General features: G+C 40.3%; 1 protein-coding gene across 5 annotated transcripts in view; it reads left to right on the plus strand.

Annotated features, from left to right (window-relative positions):
• Positions 1 to 27264, plus strand: part of OLAH (oleoyl-ACP hydrolase) — a 134333-nt gene that overhangs the window by 32951 nt on the left and 74118 nt on the right. For all 5 annotated transcript variants that reach the window (XM_053713999.1, XM_053714003.1, XM_053714000.1 and 2 more), the window contains exon 3: positions 9430 to 9568. In XM_053713999.1, the coding sequence (XP_053569974.1) occupies positions 9430 to 9568 (139 nt within the window). The remainder of the gene's footprint in view (positions 1 to 9429; positions 9569 to 27264) is intronic.

A 27264-nucleotide genomic window follows, 5' to 3' on the forward strand; every position in this document is an offset into this window, starting at 1 on the left:
CCTGAAAGTTCCCTCTTTTTTGGGAACCACAAACAGGTTTGAGTAAAACCCTAGACCTTGTTCCCCGGAGGGGACTGGGTTTATCACTCCCATCTTTGATAGGTCTCTTACACAATGTAAGAATGCCTGTTTCTTTATCTGGTCTGAAGATAAGCGAGACAGGTGGAACCTTCCCTTTGGAGGAAGTCCCTTGAATTCTAACAGGTATCCCTTGGAAACTATCTCTAGTGCCCAGGGATCCAGAACATCTCTTGCCCAAGCCTGAGCGAAGAGAGATAGTCTGCCCCCTACCAGATCCGGTCCCGGATCGGGGGCTACCCCTTCATGCTGTCTTGGTAGCAGCAGCAGGTTTCTTGGTTTGTTTACCCTTGTTCCAGCCTTGCATGGGCTTCCAAGCGGGTTTGGGCTGGGCCGCGTTACCTTCTTGTCTAGCGGCAGTGGAGTTATTAGCCGGTCCGTTCCTGAAATTGCGAAAGGAACGAAAATTAGACTTGTTCTTAGCCTTAAAAGGCCTATCCTGTGGGAGGGCATGGCCCTTACCCCCAGTGATGTCTGAAATAATTTCCTTCAATTCCGGCCCAAAAAGGGTCTTACCCTTGAAAGGAATATTCAGTAACTTAGTCTTGGACGACACGTCTGCCGACCAGGATTTTAGCCAAAGCGCCCTCCGCGCTACTATAGCAAAACCTGAGTTTTTCGCCGCCAATTTCGTTATTTGAAAGGCGGCATCCAATATCAAGGAATTAGCTAACTTTAATGCGTGAATTCTGTCCATGACTTCTTCATAGGAAGTCTCTTTCTGGAGCGACCTTTCTAGTTCTTCGAACCAAAAGGACGCAGCTGAAGTGACAGTAATAACACACGTAGCTGGTTGAAGGATGAACCCTTGCTGAACAAAAATCTTTTTAAGCAATCCTTCCAATTTTTTATCCATAGGATCTTTGAAAGCGCAGCTGTCCTCTATAGGAATAATTGTGCGCTTCGCTAGTGTTGAAACAGCTCCCTCAACCTTCGGGACCGTTTGCCATGCGTCCCTTCTAGGGTCTACTATGGGAAACATTTTCTTAAATATAGGAGGTGGGGCAAAGGGTACACCTGGCTTCTCCCACTCCTTTTCCACTATGTTCGCTACCCTCTTAGGTATTGGAAAAGCGTCGTCGTGCACTGGGACCTCTAAAAATTTGTCCAATTTGCACAACTTCTCTGGTACTACCATGGAATCACAGTCATCCAGAGTAGCTAATACCTCCTAAGCAAAGCGCGGAGATGTTCTAGCTTAAACTTAAATGCCACAGGATCAGGTTCTGCCTGTTGAGAAATTTTTCCTGAGTCTGAAATTTCACCCTCAGACAGCCCTTCCCTCACAGCCAATTCCGATTGATGTGAGGGTAAAATAGATAAGGCATCGTCAGCGTCTGATTGTTCATCCTTTTTATCTGTATTTAAAACTGAACAATCACGCTTTCTCTGAAAAACTGGCAGTTTGGATAAAAGATTTGCTATAGAATTATCCACTACTGCTGATAATTGTTGCATAGAAATAAGCACTGGCGCGCTAGGTGTCGCCTGCGCGGGCAAAGCTGGTGTAGACACAGAAGGAGAGGATGTAGAGCTATCCCCACTACCTTCATTAGATAAATCATCTTGGGCAACATTATGAAAAATAACAGAGCTGTCCTGATTTTGTTTGGACGCTATGGCGCAATTATCACAAACACTCGAAGGGGGAACCACATTTGTCTCTATACACACAGAACATAGGTTATCTGATGGAACAGACATGTTAAACAGATTTAGGCAGGCAAACAATGCAATAAAAACGATTTTAAACAAAAACGTTACTGTCTCTTTAAATAATAAAATGACACATTTATTTCTGAATGTTCAAAAAACTATGAAGGCAATATCCGATTTTTCTGAAATTTGGACCCCAGTGTCTTAATGCTTAGAAAGTATTGCACAGCAAATATGGAGACTCTAGCTCTAAAAACAAGCAAACCGGAGCTAATTGTTGGATTTAACCGTTTTTACACACCACAATCCCAGCTACAGCCTTGCTGCAGCTTTTTACCTTCCTTAGGGGTCACCATTCACAGAAAAAAGCCTTTTGGAGTCACTTTCTGAACCACAGGACCCTCTCACATGAATCTGCATGCACTGCCTTGAAATTCAACTGCACAGCTGAAGTGCCAAAATGAGGCTTCCTCCCTCAGCACACTAGAGTGAAGGGGCCTTCCTGGCTAGATTTAGGTGTCTAAAACAAGCCAGATCAATAAAAAACGTTCCCAAGTGTATGTGAGCTTATAAAATATTTCAAATGGTATAATATTGTAATAAAAACCAATCGATTTAGCCCCTAACAGTGTCTACCAGCATAAAAAACAAAAAGGGGAAGCCTGTTATCTTTTTTGCTGAGGTGAAAGAAAAATGGCTTACCGTTTCCCCTGAGGGGAAAATGACTGTCATCTAGCATTAGCCTGTGTTGTTAGAAGGAGACTAGTCATACCTGAAGCAGATGAGTCTGCAAACTGTTACCCCCAACTGAAGTTCTCTTGTTTCAACAGTCCTGCGTGGTAACAGTAATGGATTTTAGTTACTTGTGCTAAAATCATAGCCCTCTTAAACAGAAATCTTCATCACTTTTCTGTTATAGAGTAAATAGTACAAGCCAGCACTATTTTAAAATAACAAACTCTTGATAGAAGAATAAAAAACTACAACTAACACCACAAACTCCTCGCCATCCCTGTGGTAGATGCTACTTGTTCAGAGCGGCAAGGAGAATGACTGGGGGGCGGAGCCAGAGGGGGAGCTATATGGACAGCTCTTGCTGTGTGCTCTCCTTGCCTTTCCCTGTGGGGGAGAACATTTCCCACAAGTCATGGATGACGCCGTGGACCGGACACACCAATGTTGGAGAAACAATTATTTTTAGCAGCAGTGTATTTATGATTATTTGACAATGCTGTGGAAATTCTATATTTAAAACCATGCAGAAATGTTTCCTCCTCAATACACAAATGGTAGGTGCCCTTTTGGCAGATATGCAAGGACTTTCCAGATGCAAGGAGGCATTTTATCTAAGATTTTTACATCTACATACAATGTTATACTCTCAGACTAAGATTGCTCAGTGTTTGAAATGCGACAGGTTAACTTAAAACTGTTCAGTTTACACTACAGCTGACTTAATTTTGAAATACATACCAACAAACCTAAATCCTGCATTTAACCAGATCTAATGGTAAGAGTACCAAAGCTTATGGTTCCACCAAGACCATATAGAGTACAGCATTTTCAAAATCCATAAATACAGCTGACAGAGGGGAACATTTGTACACTATATTTGAAGTGGTTCTCTTGGTTGGAGAAAATGGGGAAAAACAAACAAACATATGTCAACCTTAAGGCTAGCAGAATGCTTGGATGTATTGGTAGAGGTATTTGCAGCAGAAATAGTAAGGTTCTTATGCCACTTTATAGATCATTAGTTAGGCCTCATCTTGAGTATTGTGTGCAGTTCTGGAGGCCATATCTTCAGAAGGATATTAACAAACTTGAATCTGTGCAAAGGAGGGCTACCAAAATGGTACATGGTCTAAAAAATAAAACTTACCAGGATAGGCTCAATGACCTAAATATGTATAGCTTAGAGGAGAGAAGGGAAATAGGTGATATGATAGCAACTTTCAAGTACATTAAAGGGTTTAGTAAAACTGAGGCTGTGGGTATTTTACATAAAATGGAAAATTCAAGAACAAGGGGTCATGAGCTCAAGCTAAAGGGTAGTAGATTCAGGAGTAATTTGAGGAAGCACTTCTTTACAGAAAGAGTGATTGATTTATGGAATAAACTTCCTCAAGAGGTAGTAGCAACAAACACTAGGTAAGGTCGGGCAGACTTGCTGGGCCTATGGCTCTTATCTGCCGTCAATATCTATGTTTCTATGTTTCTTTTTAAAGTACTTTTCTTCATCTAGCCATCTACCGAGATCCTTAATGTACAAATTTGAATTCACAGAATTATTTTTGTTTGCACATTTACAAATATGATTCTTTAAAAAGTGATCTCTTAATTTCTGCAATTTTTTATCATTCATGTCACACACTGTTGATTTAGGGGATGCAAGGTGCACAAATGTTTCCTCCTGTGGGTGTCTGTGTTTATGTCTCTGTGCTTTGGTTTGTGTCTCTATGAGTGTGTATGTATTTTTTTCTGTGGGTCTCTCTGTGAGGGTGGGTGTGTATGTCTTTGTGCATTTTCTGTGGATGTCTGTGAGGGTGTGTGCATGTGTCTCTGCGAGGGTGTGTGTATGTTTGCCTTTGTGTATTTTCTCTGGATGCCTCTCTGAGGGTGGGTGTGTATGTCTGTGCTTTCTGTGGATGTCTCTGTGAGGGTCGGTGTGTGTATGTATGTATGTATGTCTGTGTTTTCTGTGGATGTCTCTGTGAGGGTGTGTGTTTTCTGTGGGTGTCTCTGTGAGGGTGTGTGTATGTCTTTGTGTGTTTTCTGTGGATGTCTCAGTGAGGGTGTGTGTATGTATGTCTTTCTGTGTTTTATGTGGTTGTCTCTCTGTGTGTGTATGTCTTTGTGTGCTTTCTGTGGGTGTCTCTGTGTGTGTGTGTGTGTGTATATGTCTTTTTGTGTTTTCTAAAGGCTGTCTCTGTCTGTTTCCTTGGGTGTATGTGCAAGTTTGAGTTTGTGTGTGTGTGTGTCCATTGTCTGTTCCTTGCTGAGTGCTGAGTGTCTCTTTGGGTGTCTGTGTCTGAGTGTGTTTGTGTGTTTCTCTGCGTGTCTGCTAGAGTGTCTATATGTGAATCCTTATGTGTGAGTGTGTGTGTGTGTTTCAGTGTATGAGTGTGTCTGTGTGTTTGTATGTTACTACCTTTACAACATTTCCAAGTTTAAATAGACACTTAAGAATAAAGTGCCTATACGTTTTAGTCACTTGGTCAAAAATTGCACATGTCAAGGGGGGGGCTGATCAATGGTTAAGTCAGGGGCCCCAAAATTTCTAATGGCGGCCCTGGCAACACAACAGAAACGTCTTGTAATTATAAGGTGTTTACTGTCCCTTTAATAAATAATCACATATAATCCTCCTAACTGAATGTTTACAGCACAGAAGGTTTTTTATTTCAGCATTGATTTACTAATTCTCCACTGGACATTATTTAATTTCAATATTCATTCTAGGGTCAGTTACAATTTATACTGCAATAAGTTTTATTATTTTGCTTTCAGAACACAGCTGTTATTGAAAAGCCTTTATAAGAGAGATTAGTTTAGGTTTAGTCATTTTATTATCGTAAGGAGATAAATATTTGTTTAGCATTATTTTCCTTACTAGTAACTGTTTTGTCAGAAGTACTCAGTAGGCGTGTGTATTTATATTCCGGCTTTATTTTACAAACAAATGCCTAATCTAGCTGCAGGCAGCGGCATTCAGGTCTTTTCACTGCTGGATTTAATATACACATAAATATCTGGATTATATGTTGGACTTTTACACTAATAATTCCGGCATTTAAAACAGCCGAATGCAGCTAACTGCAATTGGTGGTAAAATGGCTGCCAATATATAAATTGATGCACGTGCCGTAGTATTTAGACATCTGATGCTACTATAACATAGGCTCTATTTGCTAATTAAATAGAGGAGGAATTTAGAAGACGCTTTACCTAGCTCCTTTCTTTATTTCTCAGACTATCATGTGCTGTTCTTAGGCCTTCTCTACACATACATGTGTATTGCATGCTTTTGCTGCTATTTTGTGGTTTATAAAAGATTTTCCAAGTAATGCGGCATTTGAATAAGAACTAGATCAGAAATTAATGTATCTGGCTGCTCAATCCAGTTGCTGATTAGGACCTTTTTTTTTTTTAGTAAAGGGACAGTAAAATCAACTTTTATGATTTGGGTAGGTCATGCTAAAAAAAAATAATCAAATTTATTTCTATTATCAAATTTGTTTCATTCTTGTTGTATCTTCATGGGAGCTCAGAACGGCTCACGTGTCTTCAGCAGTGTTGTAGCCATCTAAAATTTGTTGCAAACGCTGCTGCCATAAAATATTAGACACATGCACACTCCTGAGTCTACCTAGGTGTCCTAGCAAAGGATATTACGATAACAAATCATATTTGATAACAAAAGTAAATTGGAAGGTTGTTGTTTTGTTTTTTTTTTGTTAATTGCATGCTCTGTCTGAATAATGACAGTTTATTGTCCCTTTAATAATGTGACAATGGCAGTTTTTTGTTGGAAGACATTTCTAACAAGTAGGCCACAATGGGCTATGATTTTGAGGACTTCATAGAGACAAAACTTTAGCTATATTTGAATATAAACTTCTTTTTCTATGTAATTAGCATAGCCACTGAACAATTTCTTATGAATAATAGGACTGATCACATTTATTTATTCTGCTGGGTCATCAAACTTAAATGGCTATTAATAAGATAAGTGAGATGCTTTAAAATGATACTCTAAACACTGTTTACTCAAGTAACAAATCTTGTCCTAGTAAGGCAAATTGTTGAGGGGGGGGGGTTATTCCACTGAAGACAATTGCAGAACACACAGTGTTAAAGTATTCAGAAAGTTTTAACAAGAGTAAGAGAGAGATGCCCTTTTGATGTATACTCTCCGTATTCCACAGTCAAATGTACACTTAGATTATACTTTTTTGAACACAAATACATGCAAGAGAGGCACAACACATAATACAGTATCTAAAGCTGGTACTCAGCGCACAGGAAATTACATCACCATACATAGAACAAAACGTTAAATAGATGGCAGCATTTTTACTTCCCTGGAGATAAAACAGAAATCTTTATTTCTATTCCAGTGGTTGTTTTTAGATTATCAATAAATTATTCCATTTTGACATATTCATGTGGACGGTTTTTGCAGTTTATGACAAGTAAACTGGAAGATGAAGCATAATCTGCAGGCGGTATTTTTTGTTTGTCTTTTATTTTTTGTGTATTAAAGGGACATGAAACCCCAACTTTTTCTTTCATGATTTAGGTAGAATATATCATTTTAAATACATTTCCAGTTTACTTCTATTATCAAATGTTCTTCATTCTCTTGTTATCATTTGTTGAAGGAGCAGCAATGCACTACTGGTTTCTAACTGAACACATGGGTGAGCCAATGACAATCAGTATATATATATATATATATATATATATATATATGCAGCCACCAATCAGCAGCTGGAACCTAGGTTCTTTTCTGCTGCTGAGCTCTCCTAGATAAACCTTTCAGCAATGGATAACAAGAGAAGGAAGCAAAAATGGTATGGTCTATCTAAATCATGAATGTCTAATTAAGACTTTGCTGTCCCTTTAAATAAATATACATAAAGTTTTGATGAGGTAATCTTTTTTTTTTTTTTTTTTTAAACATTATATCGGTTTTCAAAAAGTGCCAGTGTCCATAGAAACTTTGAGCTAGAAAAAAGCCTGACTTTGGCTGTAAGAACAGACATTAGCATAAGAAACAATGCAAGACCATGATGCTGCATACTGAAACCAGCATTGAAGTGCTGGTCACATCCAAGATTTACTGAGGAAGACAATGGTCCTCTATATTACAGTGAAAGGCCTCTAGAATAAATCCTGCTGTTGGAGACAAAGCTGCCCTTTGTCTGAGTGGCATTTGCAGCTAACGGCAACAGGTTAAGGTATCCTCTGCATTCAGATGATCCTTTCAAGATCTCCAATGCGATATCTTACCTGGCAGTGACATTGAAACTATTCACTTCTGTCCATGTGAGAGACTTGCAAATTCCTAAAGACTTTTCAGATGCAAAGTTAATTTGTTAAAAAAGAGTCAATGATGTAGTAACAAAAAAATATTAAATGCATTATCAACAGCAACTACTCTCATTTGCATTTCTGTGCCGCACTTCCCCAACCAGCTCTAGGAACGTGTTGTTTATAAAGAACAATATAATAATATATTGGAAAATGTTATTAAAGCCAACATTAGAGATTTTGCTGAAAATACAAAAAACAGGATATGCATGGTGCTTATTTAAGGACAGTCCACACCTTAGTCATCTTAAAGTCTTACCTTAGATTAAGGTGCAAATAGCCTCCTGCACCTTTTCTACATCATGCAGCAGGAACAGTAAGAAAGTTATTATAAAATTAGTATTTTTTTTGGCCACTTTGAAATGGCTTGCAAGCTCTGCCTACTGATGACATCACAATTTGGGCTGCATATGGGGTCCAATCACAAAACGCTCACTAGTTGGATTCAACAGACCATCAATGCTATTCAGCAGAGTACCTAGATACAGCTCAGATCATGATGTCATCAGTGGGTGGAGCTTGACAGCCATTTCAAAGTGTCCAGAAACAATATTAATTTTAAAATAACTGTTTTATCATTCCTGCTGCATGATGTAGAAAAGGTGCAGGATGCTGTTTGCAGTTTAATCTAAGGTAAGACTTTAAGATGACTAAGGTGTAGACTGTCCCTTTAAAATCTATGTTAACAAGCCTTTATGAATTTGTCATTACATGACAGCACCTTTACATCATAGGTGGAAAAGCATATGATGTCAGCAGTGATTACATGGCATAACTAATGACATGGAACATTTCCAGTCTGTAGTTCCTTGATGAAAAAGCACTGGGAAAGGAAGTTGTGCATGCAACACCCATTTGCTCACATAAATCACACTGGCCTAGACTGCAGTCTCATCAATAAAGCAAGGGACATGAAACCCCAATATTTTCTTTGAAGATTCAGATAGAGCATATATTTTAAACACGTTTCCAATTTAAACATATAGTGAAGTAAATGTTTCTGTAGTACTGCAATAGATTAACATACCTGCCAAGTATGAATACTCTATGAATACATTAACCTATTCTTTGCAGCAGATAGGAGTTTACCTTTGCTTATTGAAGCCTGTATCCCAATAAATCCGTGGATATACTAAGAGACCCAGCGTGTTCCTTTTCCTCATTTTATATTCTTTGCAGCAGTTGGCCAAACTCCCCTCACCATTTTCTGTATTTGGGGGATCCAATCCAGATTTGTTAACTGGAGTGCTTGCCACTGCTATTTTGTTAGGAAAACATGAATTGTTTTGCAGTATCTTATTAACTCTGGTGTAGCCAGTTGTATATTTAGCAGGGTTAGGTTTATGAAGCCTGCAGTGTGCACATTTAAATTTCAGAACTAGATAACGCACTATTTCCAGAGTTAAGTTACAGGAAAATGGGGCTAAAAAGTATAAAGCAAAGGTTGATTTAGAATCCATAATTGAAACAATTAGAGATTGATTGGTCTTGATCTTTGATGTATTCAACAATTTTTGTTTTAGTACTATATGTCTACTATTTTACTCGTTCAGGCTACAATAATTGTAATTCAGTTTCTTTGTTTACCCTGTTTTATAGTATATTCAATAAAGCTTCCTGGAAGAGAATCTCGTTCAAAAGAACCTTTTGCCCAAAACATGGAGCAAATTGTTGATGAAGTAATCCAGGCATTACTTCCGGAGCTGCAAGAAAAATCTTTTGCATTTTTTGGCCACAGGTAACTAAAAATATTCTGTATTTACTGTTTGTTAAATTAATATTGAATTTGCGTATTTGTTTACAAAATAAAGAACTGATCTTTTGTACATTGATATGATTGAGCCACTATGAAAAAATAGTAATTATAGATTGTTCCTAACAGCTTATTTTTAGTGACTTGATGCTTGCTATTTGTGTGGCTGAAATAGTAGTGGTACCTTAAAACTGACCACTAAGATCAACCTCCAAGGAGCTTATGACCCCAGCGACTATGGCCTAGTTTCCATTGAGGTGGTAAAGTTGGGAAACTGGTGATAAAAACATTAATATCCATTAAAGTCTATGGAGATTTTTTATGTTACCATCAGTTTCCCAACTTTACTTCCTCAATGGATACTAGGCCTATGAATCTGGTACCTTTACTATATAGGTACCACAGTTACTGGGGAGTAAATTGAAATGGAGGATCATGTTAGGGAGATACCTTTAATGCTGTGGTCTGGCTAGTGATTAGTGCTAAGTAGAAGTTGGTGGCCATGTTTCTCAAAGGCTTAAATACCTCCCCCACTCCCCTCATCCCCTAGTCTTTCTTTGCCTTTCGTCACAGGAGGATGGCAGAGAAGTGCCGAAGATTCGGAGTAGTCTCTTATGGAGGGTAGTACTCTTCGGAATGGGACTGGAGTTTTTAGTAGCCCTGTCAGCCTCTCAGTGAGAGCCTGGGTGAAAGTTAGAGTCCGGCGATACAAGGAGAGTCTTTCTGCGAAACCATCCTGACTCATGTTAACAGCTCCACAAGCAATCGCCGTTGACGAGTTTCGCTGCCTGCTTTCTGCCCTCAAGTACATGTCAAGAGCGATGCTTCTACCTGTCACACTTGAAGGGCCATGTTCCTGTTCCACGGAATAGATTCTGGTAAAACCGTTTCATTTTTTATACACAATGATAGCACAGAAGACAGGGTCACAGTGTGGCGCCTTTTATCTTATGGAGTCAAGGGTTAATATTCCTGGTAAGAGGATTATTGAACAGGGGGGGGTTATACATGATATTGTTTATTGTGTTATTGCTGCGTTATATGCAAGATGAGGCTCTTGCAATGGTGGAACTTTCAGGAGTATTTGCGCAGCAGTTTTTGGCGCGTTTTCTCCTTAGTGCAGGGGCGGTACTGCGAGCATCCCATGTAACTGGGAGTGGCGGTCTCCACTTCCTCTGTTGATCAGTGGCGCAGGAGACAAAGCGGTTTCTGTAGTCCGGGTCATAGGAGGTGGTGAGTGCCTCGGCTATTGGAGGTATAAAGGTGCCTGTTTATTAGGTTAATCTAGTCCATAATAAAAGCGCAAGCTATGGAGGACTCTGACGCGTTAGAGCGTTCTCCCTCTTTAACAAAGTTCCATTCCTGTGTTTATTGTGAGGAGGTTCTTGTAGATCAGCCTGCTCAACTATGTTCCACATGCCTCGATAAAGTTGCAACATCTAAAAATAAAGGGATATCTAGTACTACTGAGCCATCCAACTCTGAGGGTTCCCTGTCCCGTGAGGTGCGTTCCCTGCTTTCATCTCCGAGTGCACATGCAGCACCCCAGGGTCCAACCATTACTCCTATGGGAGACATTCGTTGGCCGTCAGATTTTGCGGATCAACTTCAAACGGCAGTATCGAAAGTGATCCATGCCTTACCATGTTCTGCTAAGCTCAAGCGTAGGACATATCATGGCGGCCTGGTCCAGGGGTTGTCTACGCCTATGGAAATATCAGAGGCGTTATGCGATGATGAGGCCCCACTCCGGCTCCTTCTGGCTCGGAGTCCGTGTCATCTCATCCTCCGGCTGCGGAGAAGCCTGACTTTAGGTTTAGGATAGAGAATTTGCGCTTTTTGCTGAAGCAAGTGCTTGCTACTCTGGAGGTTCCGGAATTGAAGCTTCCAGAGGAACCTTAGATTCCTAAGCTTGATAAGGTATACGAAGACAGGGTGGTGCCTCAGACCTTCCCGGTTCCTGTTAAGATAGCTAATATTATTAAGAATGAATGAGAGCAATTAGGTTCTTCTTTTTCCCCTTCTTCCTTTAAGAAACTGTTCCCCGTTCCGGACTCTCAGCTTGAGCTTTGGGGGACTGTCCCTAAGGTGGATGGTGCTATTTCCACGCTCGTGAAGCGGACAACTCTCAAGGATAGTTCGTCGTTTAAAGAGCCATGGATAAAATGTTGGAAAACATGTTAAGGAAGATGTTTCAGCACACAGGGTTTGTTTTTCAACCGACAGCGGCTGTAGCTGCGGTTTGCCGGAGCTACGAGATATTGGTGTGAATCCCTGTGTGATATGGTCAAGAGGGAGACGAGATACAGGATAAGATTAAGGCGTTAAGGGTCACCAATTCTTTCATTTGTGATGCCAAAATGCAAATTATTCGCCTGAATGCAAAGGTTTCAGGATTCTCTGTTTTAGCTTGCAGGGCTCTGTGGCTAAAGTCTTGGTCTGCAGACATGACCTCTAAGTCGAGGCTCTTGTCTCTGCCTTTTCAATGAAAGATTCTGTTCGGTCCCAGGTTTGGATTTGATTATATCCACGGTTACAGGAGGCAAGGGAGCTTTCCTTCCACAGGATAAAAAGGCTAAGCCTAAAGGATCTACTTTTCGTCCCTTTCGTGCGGACAAGGCCCAGCACCAGCAGCCCGCCGCGAAAGCGGATCAGTCCAAGGGAACTTGGAAGCCTGCTCAGTCTTGGAACAAGTCCAAGCAGAGCAAGAAGCCTGCCGAGACAAAATCGGCATGAAGGGGCGGCCCCCCAACTGGTCTCCGGACCAAGTAGGGGGCAGATTGTCTCTGTTCTCCAAAGCCTGGTTGCAGGGACGTTCAGGACCCTTGAGTTCTGGAGGTTGTCGCCCAGGGTTACAGGATAGGATTCAGGTCCCATCCGCCCAGGGGCAGATTCCTCCTGTGAAACCTGTCTTCACCGGAAAAGAGAGAGGCCTTTCTAGAATGTGTGAGGGATCTCTCCTCTCTAGATGTTATCGTACCAGTACCCCAAGCAGAAAGGGGGTCTAGAGTACTATTCAAATTTTTTTGTGGTTCCAAAGAAGGAGGGCATGTTCCGCCCGATTCTGGACCTAAAGTGTTTAAACAAGTTTCTGGCTGTTCCATCATTCAACATGGAAACAATCAGATCTATTCTGCCCCTAGTTCAAGAGGGGCAGTTCATGACGACAATAGACTTGAAGGATGCTTACCTCCATGTTCCAATTCACAGGGACCACTTCAAGTTCTTAAGATTTGCGTTTCTGCACCAACACTTCAAGTTTGTGGCCCTTTCCTTCGGTCTGGTGATGGCCCCAAGAGTCTTCACGAAAGGTTCTGGTCAGATCCAGGAGCATTGCTGTGACGCCCTATTTGGACGATATCCTAGTCCAGGCGCCGTCATTCAGCCTCACAGAGGATCATTCGAGGGGCTCTTGTTTTCTTGCTCCAATCTCATGGTTGGAAGATCAACTCGGGAAGAGTTCCCTGGTTCCCAGCAACAGGATGGAGTTCCTGGGCACTATAATAGACTCTATGTCAATGAAAATATTTCTCACAGATTAACGATGCAGGAAGATTGCGTCCACCTGTCTTGCCCTTCAGTCCTCCTCAAGCCCTTCAGTGGCTCAGTGTATGGAGATGATCGGGCTCATGGTCTCCAGCATAGACGTCATCCCTTACGCCAGGTTCCATCTCAGACCTCTTCAATTGTGTATGTTGAGACAGTGGAACGGCGATCATACAGATCTATCACAGTGGATATCCATGGATGCTCGGACCAGGGACTCCCTCTCTTGGTGGAACTATCCGGAGCATCTGTCCCTGGGGACATCCTTCTTGAGACCGTCCTGGGAGAGTCTCGCAGGATGGGGAGCTGTTTGGGGTGCCAGGATGGCATAATGAAAATGGACCCGGGAGGAGTCTCTCCTTCCCGATAAATATTCTGGAACTTCGAGCAATTTACAATGCTCTGAGGGCATGGCCTCCTCTGGGGTCGTTCAGCTTCATCAGATTCCAGACCAACAACATTACCTTGGTGGCTTACATCAACCATCAGCTCCCTAGCAATGCGGGAGGTGTCTCAGATTTTGGAGTGGGCGATCCACTTTCTCAGCAGGCAATCCTTCCATCCGGAGGAATGGTCCCTTCACCCCGAAGTGTTTGCAGAGCTTTGTCTCAGATGGGGAACGCGGAGATAGATCTCATATCATCCAGACTCAATTGCAAGCTACCCCGATACGGGTCGAGGTCGAGGGATCCCCAGGCAGTGCTCATAGATGCCTTAGCGGTGCCTTGGGGATTCAGCCTAGCTTACATTTTTACTCCGTTACCACTTCTACCTTGTGTAGTGGCACGCATCGAACAGGAGTGAGCTTCGGCCATCCTGATTGCGGATCTGGTGGAGATGTCATTCTCTCCTCCATGGAGGTTACCCTGTCACAGGGATCTGCTGAACAGGGTCCCTTTCAACATCAAAATCTTGTTTCTCTGAGGCTGACTGCATGGAAATTGAACGCTTAGTCTTAGCCAAGAGAGGCTTTTCTGAAAGTGTGATTGATACTCTAATTCAGGCAAGGAAGCCAGTCACTCGTCGCATCTACCATAAGGTGTGGAGGACTTACTTGTCCTGGTGTGAGAAACATGGATATCCTTGGCAAAAGGTGAAGGTATCCAGGATTCTGTCCTTTCTCCAGGGATCAGGGCTCATTCAACTAGAGCTGTGGCTTCGTCTTTGGGCCTTCAAGAATGAGGCCTGTATGGAGCAGATTTGTAAGGCAGCAAATTTTACAAATTTGACGTTTTTGCATCTGTGGAGGCTGCTTTTGGGCGAAAGGTTTTACAGGCTGTGGTTGCCCTCAGATTAGGGTCTGCCTTTTACCCTCCCGGTTTTCATTCAGTGTCCTCTAAGCTTGGGTGTCCATGATACAATCATGTGGAGTAGTTGATACCTGGATTGGCTACCCCGCAGAGTGGTATTGTGTTCTCAGGCCTGGAAAAGGTTAATGTGAATTGCCTTTTCCTGTGTGATGAAAACTGCTTTGAGAAAAGCTGTAAGCTTAGACACCCCTCCTCCCCCCCCCCCCTTAGTAGTGTAACTGTGTGTAGAATGCAGAACGCTCCTCCCCTTGGAGACTGATAGTGGGAGCTAAGACTTGTTTGCATTGGTTGCACAAATTTGGTTTAAATATGTAACAGAAAGACTTGGTGGTCAGAACTGCCCTGGGGACCAAAGCTATCAACATCATGAGCAGCAGGTTCTCCCACATATCTGAAGGAACTTGGTAATAAGTTAGATATTGTGTGTAATTCTTTTCATGTTCCCATTTTCTATTTAAAGAATTGTAGCTTTGAGTTTGTATGTTTATTTTGAATGTCTTTAAAATTTGCAATGTGTAACCTGTATTGATATTTGTTATTAAACACGTAGAAAATTTAATTCTGTCTTTTGGGCTCTAATATCCGAATTCACACTCCTGTTGAGACAAGGTTAAAGGCACGTTACCTAATTGTTAAATAGTGTGAGTTTTTAGGGGTTCCCCAAAACTCCCCTTTAATTAAAAGTTTTGGTGGTGGCAGCAGGGAAATTGTTAATTAGAGCAGTGTGGACAAGATTTGGGGGCTAATGAGGTGTCCCTTTTAAGGTCCTTTTGCAGAGTTGCAAGGATAAGGGAACCAGAGCTGTGTGCAATTAACCCTTCATGCCCACACCCCTCTATTGTGACGTTGAGCAGGTTTGATTCGTCACACTTGGGTATATGTTTCCCAAAAGTAATGAATGAAGCCATGGACTCTCCTCCCCTCTAGATGGAAAACATAAAATTATGCTTACCTGATAATTTTATATCCATCATGGGGAGGAGAGGTCCACGGCTCCCGCCCGTAACTCCGCTGAGCGGACCTAAATTTAATTTTTATTGATTTTTATAAATTTTTATTGATTACCCCTGCCGAGTTGAATCGTTACATCTATGTGAAGTTTAAACTAGCAGAAACACATGTTTGAATTGTAACTTTTCATTTTAAAGTACACCTTATTAAATTTCAATAAGGTATACCTCAGTCTTGTATAAAAATGTATATCTCCATGGATCTGAAAATGCATTTCAGGTTTGTAATAAATTAAATGAACAACTATATAACCTTGATTTTAAAGATGTATAAAACACAAAAACATCTTCTTGATTTTTCCAGGAGTATAGTGTTACACTCAGCAAGAGATATACAAAGATGTGGGCTATATTTATATTGAAAAGGAATGAGACTCCAATAAGCATATTTTAACATTGAATTGATCAATATACTCGTGTTTGATCTCAAATTGTACATTTCAATTATATTAAATGGGATATATATATTCTGACCAGATAAGTTTATTAATACAAGAAAATTATAGTATATTAAATAAACATTTTAGGTGAGATATTTAAACTGCAGCAATAATTGATGGTGAGACTTGCATTTCTGGTTATCTGCAGAGACAGCACCGTTTTTGCGTATCCAAAACATTCACCAATGATTACAAAAAGGGAGGGGCTAATTAATTGAAAAGCTTATGCATGGGAGAAGAGAAGGGGTCTTTTTTTGCTAAGTTTTGACTGATAACTTTGCTTGCCATTTTGGGACACAGTCACTATAAGCGAAATTGGACTACCTTTTCTTATCCATATGGCAAAATATCTCTCTTATTTTATAAGGGTGAAATTGGACTTATTTGAGAAAGCTGAGGACACTCAATTGGTTCATCGTGGTGACGTATGACTGTTCTATATTCTATAGTGGCTATAGTTAAATTGCAGTTAGTAATTTAAAGAGGATATTTTGTATTTTAAGTTATATCCATAGCCCTGTGTAAATTAGAACCAGTCATATTCAGTGCTAAATATTTATTTGCTAGGCAGGGTTTTGCACTCAGATTATAAGTCAGTCATTATAGTGAACTCTTTCAGAAACTGTACATAAACTGGTTATTGGTGATTCAATCCCTGGTAGTTATTAATTTAGCATAGTAAGTTGGTAATCCATATTGGGCATTGAACTAGAGTTATTGGTTAATAACAGAAGAGTCTGGTATTTTATTGTGGTATTTTAATGCGATTATTGTGAGTAAAGTTAATTTTAAGGGTATATCTTTTATGATCTTTGTAAGGATATAATATAGGATATATAGGATATATAGGATATAGAATATAATTCAATGTGTTTATAAATTTGAACTAATCTAAAGAATTTAGGAATAATTATTAATTTCAATTGTTTCATATATACATTTTAATTGGAGTTTGTTTTAAAGAATAATAACAAATAAATTGTATTATAACCCTGGTATATACTGACACTCTCCTCCCCGCGATGGAAATACAATTATCAGGTCAGCATAATTTATGTTTCTTTCTAATGACACAGTGAGTCCACGGATCATCTAATTACTATTGGGAATATCACTTTTGCCCAGCAGGAGGCGGCAAAGCGCAACCAGCAAAGCTGTTAAATATCACCTCCCTTCCCTCCAACACCAGTCATTCTTTGCCTACGCTTGAGTAAGGAAGTGGTAAAGTTAGGTGTCTGAGAAGATTCTAAAATAAAGATTTTTTTATTTAATTGCAGTACAAGTATGTGCTGTTTTTTCTCTAGGGTGTAGCCGTAGTCCATTTCAGTCTCTTCAGTAGAGCATTGGTGGCTTTTAAGCAAAGGAAACTTGTGGGACATAATTCTCACTGCGCCTCCCTAAAATTGAAATAAAGTGCTGCTCTTTTTATTATTTATCCACAGGTCTATGTGAGGGAGAGGACCTCTCAAACCTATTGAGCTTCCTGGCAGTGTTGAGGTAAGTGTTGAATTTATTTTTCGTAAGCAGTATTAAGGAAAAAATATGGCACTTTATTATTTCCATGAAATGGGATGTTTGATACATTAATCCTAATGACTTAAGGGGATTATGTAAGGCAGTATTTGCAGGCACTGGGTACTTGAGGAGAATAGGCTCAATGTTTTTGATACTATGTCAGTTTTTTAATACAGAGATTCACATAAAATGTCGAATGACACGTTATTTTTGACACGCCCACGATGGGCGGGACTTGTGTGGCGGTAAAAACATAATTTATGATAAACTCATTTCTTTCATATTGGCAAGAGTCCATGAGCTAGTGACGTATGGGATATACAATCCTACAAGGAGGTGCAAAGTTTCCCAAACCTCAAAATGCCTATAAATACACCCCTCAACATGCCCACAATTCAGTTTAACGAATAGCCAAGAAGTGGGGTGATAAAGAAAGGAGTAAAAAGCATCAACAAAGGAATTTGGAAATAATTGTGCTTTATACAAAAAAAAACCCATAACCACCATAAAAAGGGTGGGCCTCATGGACTCTTGCCAATATGAAAGAAATTAATTTATCAGGTAAGTTCTTACATAAATTATGTTTTCTTTCATGTAATTGGCAAGAGTCCATGAGCTAGCGACGTATGGGATAGCAATACCCAAGATGTGGAACTCCACGCAAAGTCACTAGAGAGGGAGGGATAAAATAAAAACAGCCATTTTCTGCTGAAAAAAATAAATCCACAACCCAAAATATAAATTTTAATCTCATAAATGAAAGGAAAAAACTTAAATCAGAAGAAGAAGAATCAAACTGAAACAGCTGCCTGAAGAACTTTTCTACCAAAAACTGCTTCAGAAGAAGCAAATACATCAAAATGGTAGAATTTAGTAAATGTATGCAAAGAAGACAAAGTTGCAGCTTTAGCTAATCTGATCAACTGAAGCTTCATTCTTAAAAGCCCAGGAAGAGGAAACTGATCTAGTAGAATGAGTTGTAATTCTCTGCGGCGGGGCTTGACCCGACTCCAAATAAGCTTTATTAATCAAAAGCTTTAACCACGAAGCCAAGGAAACGGCAGAAACCTTCGGACCTTTCCTGGAACCAGAAAAGATAACAAATAGACTAGAAGTCTTCCTGAAATCTTTAGTAGCATCAACATAATATTTCAGAGCTCTCACCACATCCAAAGAATGTAAAGATCTCTCCTAAGAATTCTTAGGATTAGGACACAAAGAAGGGACAACAATTTCTCTATTAATGTTGTTAGAATTTAGAATCTTAGGTATAAATTTAAATGAAGTCCGCAAAACTGCTTTATCCTGGTGAAAAATCAGAAAGGAGATTCACAAGAGAGAGCTGATAATTCAGAAACTCTTCTAGCAGAAGAGATGGCCAAAAGAAACAACACTTTCCAAGAAAGTAATTTAATGTCCAAAGAATGCATAGGCTCAAATGGAGGAGCCTGTAAAGCCTTCAAAACCAAATTAAGACTCTTAGGAGGAGAGGAGAGATTGATTTAATGACAGGCTTGATACGAGCCTACACAAAACAATGAATATCAGGAAGTTTAGCAATCTTTCTGTGAAATAAGACAGAAAGAGCAGAGATTTGTCTTTTCAAGGAACTTGCAGACAAACCTTTATCCAAACCATCCTGAAGAAACTGTAAAATTCTAGGAATTCTAAAAGAATGCCAAGAGAATTTATGAGAGGAACACCATGAAATGTAAGTCTTCCAAACTCGATAATAAATCTTTCTAGAAACAGATTTACGAGCCTGCAACATAGTATTAATCACAGAGTCAGAAAAACCTCTATGACTAAGCACTAAGCGTTCAATTTCCATACCATCAAATTAAATGATTTGAGATCCTGATGGAAAAACGGACCTTGAGATAGAAGGTCTGGCCTTAATGGAAGTGGCCAAGGTTGGCAACTGGACATCCGAACAAGATCCGCATACCAAAACCTGTGAGGCCATGCTGGAGCCACCAGCAACACAAACAATTGCTCCATGATGATCTTGGAGATCACTCTCAGAAGAAGAACTAGAGGCGGGAAAATATAAGCAGGTTTATAACACGAAGGAAGTGTCAACGCATCCACTGCTTCCACCTGAGGATCCCTGGACCTGGACAGGTACCTGGGAAGTTTGTTTAGATGAGATGCCATCAGATCTATTTCTGGAAGACCCCACATCTGAACAACTTGAGAAAACACATCTGGATGGAGAGACCACTCTCCTGGATGTAAAGTCTGACGACTGAGGTAATCCGCTTCCTAATTGTCTATACCTGGGATATGAACCGCAGAAATTAGACAGGAACTGGATTCCGCCCAAACAAGTATCCGAGATACTTCTTTCATAGTTTGAGGACTGTGAGTCCCACCCTGATGATTGACATATGCCACAGTTGTGATATTGTCTATCTTAAAACAAATGAACGGTTCTCTCTTCAATAGAGGCCAAAACTGAAGAGCCCTGAGAATCACACAGAGTTCCAAAATATTTATTGGTAATCTCGCCTCTTCAGATTTCCAAACCCCTTGTGCTGTCAGAGATCCCCAAACAGCTCCCCAACCTGAAAGACTCGCATCTGTTGTGATCACAGTCCAGGTTGGACGAACGAAAGAGGCCCCTATAATAATACGATGGTAATCTAACCACCAAGTCAGAGATAGTCGAACATTGGGATTTAAGGATATTAATTGTGATATCCTTGTATAATCCCTGCACCATTGGTTCAGCATACAAAGCTGGAGAGGTCGCATATGAAAACAAGCAAAGGGGATCGCGGCCGATGCTGCAGTCATGAGACCTAAAACTTCCATGCACATAGCTACTGAAGGGAATGACTGAGACTGAAGGTTCCGACAAGCTGCAACCAATTTCAAACATCTCTTGTCTGTTTGAGACAGAGTCATGGACACTGAATCTATCTGGAAACCTAAAAAGGTGACCCTTGTCTGAGGAATCAAGGATCTTTTTGGTAAATTGATCGTCCAACCATGTCTTTGAAGAAACAACACTAGCTGATTCGTGTGAGATTCTGCAGACTGTAAAGACTGAGCTAGTACCAAGATATTGTCCAAATAAGGAAACACTGCAGTACCCTGCTCTCTGATTACAGAGAGTAAGGCACCGAGAACTTATGAAAAGATTCTTGGAGCTGTCGCTAGGCCAGAAGGAAGAGCAACAAATTTTTAATGCTTGTCTAGAAAAGACAATCTCAGGAACTGAAAGTGATCTGGATGAATCAGAATATGAAGATATGCATCCTGTAAGTCTATTGTTGACATATAATGCCCTTGCTGAACAAAAGGCAGAATAGTCCTTATAGTCACCATTTTGAAAGATGGTACTCTTACATATTGATTCAAAATTTTTAGATCCAAAACTGGTCTGAATGAATTTTCTTTCTTTGGGACAATGAATAGATTTCAATAAAACCCCAGACCCTGTTCCTGAAACGGAACTGGCATGATTATCCCTGATAACTCCAGGTCTGAAACACACTTCAGGAAAGCCTGAGCCTTTACTGGGTTTGCTGGAATGCGTGAAAGAAAATATCTTCTCACAGGCGGTCTTACTCTGAATCCTATTCTGTACCCCTGAGAAACAATACTCTGAATCCATTGATTTTGGACCGAATTGATCCAAACATCTTTGAAAAATCTTAATCTGCCCCCTACCAACTGAGCTGGAATGAGGGCCGCACCTTCATGTGGATTTGGGGGCTGGCTTTGATCTCTTAAAAGGCTTGGATTTATTCCAATTTGAGGAAGGCTTCCAATTGGAAACAGATTCCTTGGGGAAGGATTAGGTTTCTGTTCCTTATTTTGTCGAAAAGGAACTAAACGGTTAGAAGCTTTAAATTTACCCTTAGGTCTTTTATCCTGAGGCAAAAACTCCCTTCCCCCCAGTGACAGTTGAAATTATTGAATCCAACTGAGAATCAAATAACTTATTACCTTGAAAAGAAAGAGATAGCAGTCTGGACTTAGAAGTCATGTCAGCATTCCAAGATTTAAGCCACAAAGCTCTTCTTGATAAAATAGCTAGAGACATAGATTTAACATGAATTTTGATGATATCAACAATGGCATCACAAATAAAATGATTAGCATGTTGAAGCAAGCAAACAATGCTAGACAAAGCATAATCCAATTTGTGTTGCGCTAAATGTTCCAACCAAAAAGTTGATGCAGCTGCAACATCAACCAAAGAAATTGCAGGCCTGAGAAGATGACCCAAATATAAATAAGCTTTCTTTAGATAAGATTCAAGTTTCCTATCTAAAGGATCTTTAAAAGAAGTACTATCTTAGTACGTTTAGCAAGAGTAGAGATAGCCCCATCAACTTTGGGAATCTTTTCCCAAAACTCTAAAGAAACTGCTGGCAAAGGATACAATTTTTTAAACCTTGAAGAAGGAATAAAAGAAGTACCAGGCCTATTCCATTCCTTAGAGATCATATCAAAAATAGCATCAGGAACTGGAAAAACTTCTAGAACTAGTTTCCTCCATATCCAATGTAATCAACACTTCTTTTAACAAAGAACGAATATACTCCATTTTAAATAAATAAGAAGATTTGTCAGTGTCAATATCTGAGGCAGGATCTTCTGAATCAGATAGATCCCCATCAGAGAAGGATAAATCAGCATGTTGCCGGTCATTTAAAATTTCATCAACTTTATGAGAAGTTTTAAAAGACCTTTTACGTTTATTAGAAGGCGGGATGGCAGACAAAGCCTTCTGAATAGAATCAGAAATACATTTTTTTAAATTTACAGGTATATCTTGTGCATTAGATGTTGAAGGAACAGCAACAGGTAATGAACTACTACTGATGGATACATTCTCTGCATGTAAAAGTTTATCATGACAACTATTACAAACAGGAGATATAACCTCCACAAGTTTACAACAAATGCACTTAGCTTTGGTAGAACTGTTATCAGGCAGCAGGGTTCCAACAGAGACTTCTGAGACAGGATCAGATTGAGACATCTTGCAAATGTAAGAGAAAAAAACAACATATAAAGCAAAATTATCAATTTCCTTCTATGGCAGTTTCAGGAATGGGAAAAAAATGCAAATAGCATAGCCCTCTGATAGAGAAAAAAGGCAAGAGGCATATAGGAATGGGGTCTTAAATAATGAAAATATGTGGCGCCAAGTATGACTGACAACAAACAGAAAAATATTTTTTGGCGCCAAAATGTCCGGAATAACACACTCGCGTCACGGATGACACAACCCTGTGAATGACTCAGCGTCAACTAAGACGCCGGAAATGACGAATTTGCATCAACAAACGTAGCTACGCGCCAAATAAATCTTGCACCAAGAATGACGCAATAAACTTTGGCATTTTGCGCCCTCGCAATCCTAATTCTGCCCACGAATTTAAAAGACAGTCAATTGAAAAAAAGACTAAACCCCAGGTAAGAATTTTTTTTAATTTTTTTTTCTTTTTCCTAAAAAAACATTTCCCAGATATTGAACTGACAGTCTGCAAAAGGAAATATACTGAAACCTGAATCATGGCAAATTTAAGTACAATACATATATTTAGAACTTTATATAAATACATAAAGTGCCAAACCATAGCTGAGAGTGTCTTAAGTAATGAAAACATACTTACTAAAAGACACCCATCCACATATAGCAGATAGCCAAACCAGTACTGAAACGGTTATCAGTAGAGGTAATGGAATATGAGAGTATATCGTCGATCTGAAAAGGTAGGAGATGAATCTCTACGACCGATAACAGAGAACCTATGAAATAGATCTCCCGTGAGGAAAACCATTGCATTCAATAGGTGATACTCCCTTTACATCCCTCTGACATTCACTGTACTCTGAGAGGAATCGGGCTTCAAAATGCTGAGAAGCGCATATCAACGTAGAAATCTTAGCACAAACTTACTTCACCACCTCCATAGGAGGCAAAGTTTGTAAAACTGAATTGTGGGTGTGGTGAGGGGTGTTTTTATAGGCATTGGGAAACTTTGCCCCTCCTTGTAGGATTGTATATCCCATACGTCACTAGCTCATGGACTCTTGCCAATTACATGAAAGAAATTATCTGTTGCTCACATATTTTCTCTCACTGTATATGAAGGAGAGAAATCTTGCAACTTGCCGTTTTTTAGTTAAAACAGATTAACCATCATTTAACATTATTTGCAACAGCTCTGTTTTGGTTCCGGTTTCCATACACATTTTCTCCGGTAATCCAGCAAGGTAGGCACCTCAGCAGAGCTAAAGCTGAGGTGTAGAAGCTGTTTAAAGTGTTGAAACATTATTTTTCATTATTGCATTACATTAAAAAATAAAGCAATTACGTTTTTACAGTTCATCAAAAATAAAGCAGTTACGTTTTAAAATTTAAAGAAACAGTAACGTTTTTTTCTGTATAAAATGTTAGTAAAATTTAAATATTTTTATTTTTATCTCTGTTAAGAGGGATCAAGACTCAGTTATAGATTACAAATGTCCTTTATGTTTGAATGCTAATATTAAACCACCAATCCTTTTCTGTTCCTCATGTGTTGAGAGAACACTAAATTTTAGGGATAGACTTTTTGAGCCAATATTGTCTAGGACGGATGCTGTCCAGGAGTCTTTTGACAGTGTTCAAAATATGCCGCAGTTTTCTCCTCAGGTGTCCCAAAATTTTATTAATTAATACAGTGCCATGCATTTCCTCCCAAGCTCCGTCTGGAGTTTCTTTGCAAGACATTGCTCCCTCATGTCTTCTGCAGTTTCTGATGCATTGTCTGCTTTTCCTTTGCTACAGGGAAAGCGCAAGAGGAAATGTAAAGACTCAGTGTGCATGGTTTCTGTCACGACCGTGTCTATTCCGAACGTTCCCTTTCATAGGTCTGAAGAGGAGGATACTTCTGTAGCATCTGAGGGTGAGATCTCAGATTCAGACAGTGTAATTCATTCCTCTGATGCTGAAGTTGTATCCTTCAGATTTAAGCTAGAGCACCTCTTTTTACTACTTAAGCAGGTTTTAGCTACCCTGGACGACTCCGACACTACTGTCGTAGTCAATCCTAAGAAGTCTTGTAAACTGAACAAGTATTTTGGTATACCTTCCATGGTGGAGTTTTTTCCTGTACCAGATAGAGCTACAGAGATTATTGCTAGGGAATGGGAGAGGTATCCCTTTTTCTCCATCCCCTTTAAGAAGATGTTTCCTATAGCAAGATGTTACCCAAGGTGGAAGGGGCAATTTCCACGCTAGCTAAGAGGACCACTATTCCCATAGAAGATAGTTGTTCCTTGAAGGATCCTATGGACAAGAGATTAGAGGGGCTACTCAAGAAAATGATGTACACCAGGGTTTACAATGGCAACCTGCGGTGTGTATTGCTACCGTCACTAGTGCGGCAGCATACTGGTTTGATGCGTTGTCTGTTTCTATTCGGACAGTCACTCCCCGCGAAGAGATCCAGGATAGGATCAGGGCCCTTAAAATGGCCAATTCTTTTATTACGGATGCCTCCCTACAGGTTATTAAACTGGGAGCAAAAATGTATGGTTTTGCCGTATTGGCTCGCAGAGCCTTATGGTTGAAGTCCTGATCTGCGGATGTGTCATCTAAGTCTAAGCTTTTGGCGATCCCTTACAAGGGAAGGACCTTGTTTGGGCTGGGGCTGGCTGAGAACATTCTGACATTAAGGGAGGAAAGGGTCATTTCCTCTCCCAGGATAAGAGGAATAAGCAGAAGGGACGTCAGAGTAATTTCCGTTCCTTTTTGAAACTTCATGGGTAAGCCTTCCTTTCCCTCTACAAAACAAGAACAGTCCAAGCCTTCCTGGAAGTCCAACCAGTCGTGGAACAAGGGAAAGCAAGCTAAGAAGCCCGCCAATGACTCAAAGTCAGCATGAGGGGTCTGCCCCCGATCCGGGACCGGATCTTGGGGGGCAGACTATCCTTTTTCGCTCAGGCCTGGGCGGGATGTTCAGGATCCCTGGGTGGTGGACATCGTGTCCCAGGGATATAAGCTAGAGTTTAAATCTGTCCCTCCTAGGGGCAGGTTTCTTCTCTCAAGATTATCTGTAGATAAAAAGAGAGGCATTCTTACTCTGTGTTCAAGATCTTTCCGACCTGGGAGTGATAGTTCCTGTTCCAATGCAGGATCAGGGTCTGGAATTTTACTCCAATCTGTTTGTGGTTCCCAAAAAAGAAGAAACCTTCAGACCAATTTTAGATCTCAAAAGTCTAAACAAAATCCTCAGCGTACCGTCCTTCAAGATGGAAACTACTCGTTCCATTCTTCCCTTGGTTGAAGAGGGTCAATTTATGACAACGGTAGATTTCCACAGGGACCATCACAAGTTCCTGAGATTTGCATTTCTAGACAGACACTTCCAGTTTGTGGCTCTTCCATTTGGCCTTGCCACAGCTCCCAGAATTTTCTTAAAGGTTCTGGGATCCCTGTTGGTGGTGCTTAGATTGCGGAGCATTGCAGTGGCACCTGCTTGTCAGCGATCCACATTCCTGTAGTGGACAACTAGTAGGCGGATTTTCATAGCAGAAAGACCTTTCACCCGGGGGAGTGGGAACTCCATCCGGAAGTGTTTTCCAGCTTGATTCTCAAATGGGTCGTCCACCTTGGAGACTTCCATTGAGAAAGGACCTTCTACTTCAGGGGCCCTTCCTTCATCCAAATTCTAGTTTCTCTGAAGCTGACTGCTAGGAGATTGAATGCTTGATTTTATCTAAGCGTGGATTTTCAAAGTCGGTCTTTGAGACCATGATTCAGGCTCGTAAGTCTGTGACTAGAAAGATTTACCATAAGATATGGCATAAATATCTGCATTGGTGTGAGTCCAGAGGCTACTCTTGGAGTAGGGTTCGGATTCATAGAATTTTGTCTTTTCTCCAAGAGGGCTTGGAGAAGGGTTTATCGGCAAGCTCCCTAAAGGGTCAAAAATCTGCCTTGTCTATGTTGTTGCATAAACGTCTGGCGGATGTACCAGACGTGCAATCGTTCTGTCAGGTCGTGGTCAGCATTAGGCCTGTATTTAAACCGGTTACTCCTCTCTGGAGTCTTAATCTAGTTCTTAAAGTTCTTCAACAGGCTCCGTTTGAGCCTACGCATTCCTTAGATATTAAGTTATTATCTTGGAAAGTTTTTGTTTCTGGTTGCTATTTCATCTGCTCGTAGAGTTTCAGAACTTTCGGCATTACTGTATGAGTCCCCTTTAACTTATTTTTCTTTTGGATAGGGTAGTTTTGCGTACTAAGTTAAGGTTTCTCCCTAAAGTGGTTTCAGATCGGAACATTAATCAGGAGATTGTTGTTCCTTCCTTGTGTCCTATCCCTTCTTCTCAGAGGGAACGCACAATCTGGACTAGGTGCATGAATTGAAATTCTATTTACAGGCGACTAAGGATTTTCGTCAGTCTTCTGCTCTGTCTGTGTTTTTTTCTGGAAAACGTAAGGGGCAGAAAGCTACGGCTACTTCTCTTTCTTTGTGGCTGAAGAGTATCATTAGCTTGGCCTATGAAACTGCCTGACAGCAGCCTCCTGAGAGAGTTACGGCTTATTCTACGAGGGCTGTTTCCTCTCCCTGGGCATTCAAAATTGTTTTTTTTTTTTTTTTTATAAAAACGCAAATCAAAATACATATTTATGTGCCTCGCAGGGCAAAATAATTTCTGACAGTTCGGGCATAATATTATACAGACAGGTATCAGAGCTGTATTAATTACAAACAGCATACCCTGACTTAATAGATAGCAAAAAAGAGAAAAGACACAAAAAGGTCTGCCATAGAACATTTTAAATTTGTATAATCTGTCTTGCTGATACTTAAACAATTTTCCAAAAATTAATACATATAACAA

Source organism: Bombina bombina, chromosome 5, assembly GCF_027579735.1.
Source record: "Bombina bombina isolate aBomBom1 chromosome 5, aBomBom1.pri, whole genome shotgun sequence".
NCBI lineage: Eukaryota > Metazoa > Chordata > Amphibia > Anura > Bombinatoridae > Bombina > Bombina bombina.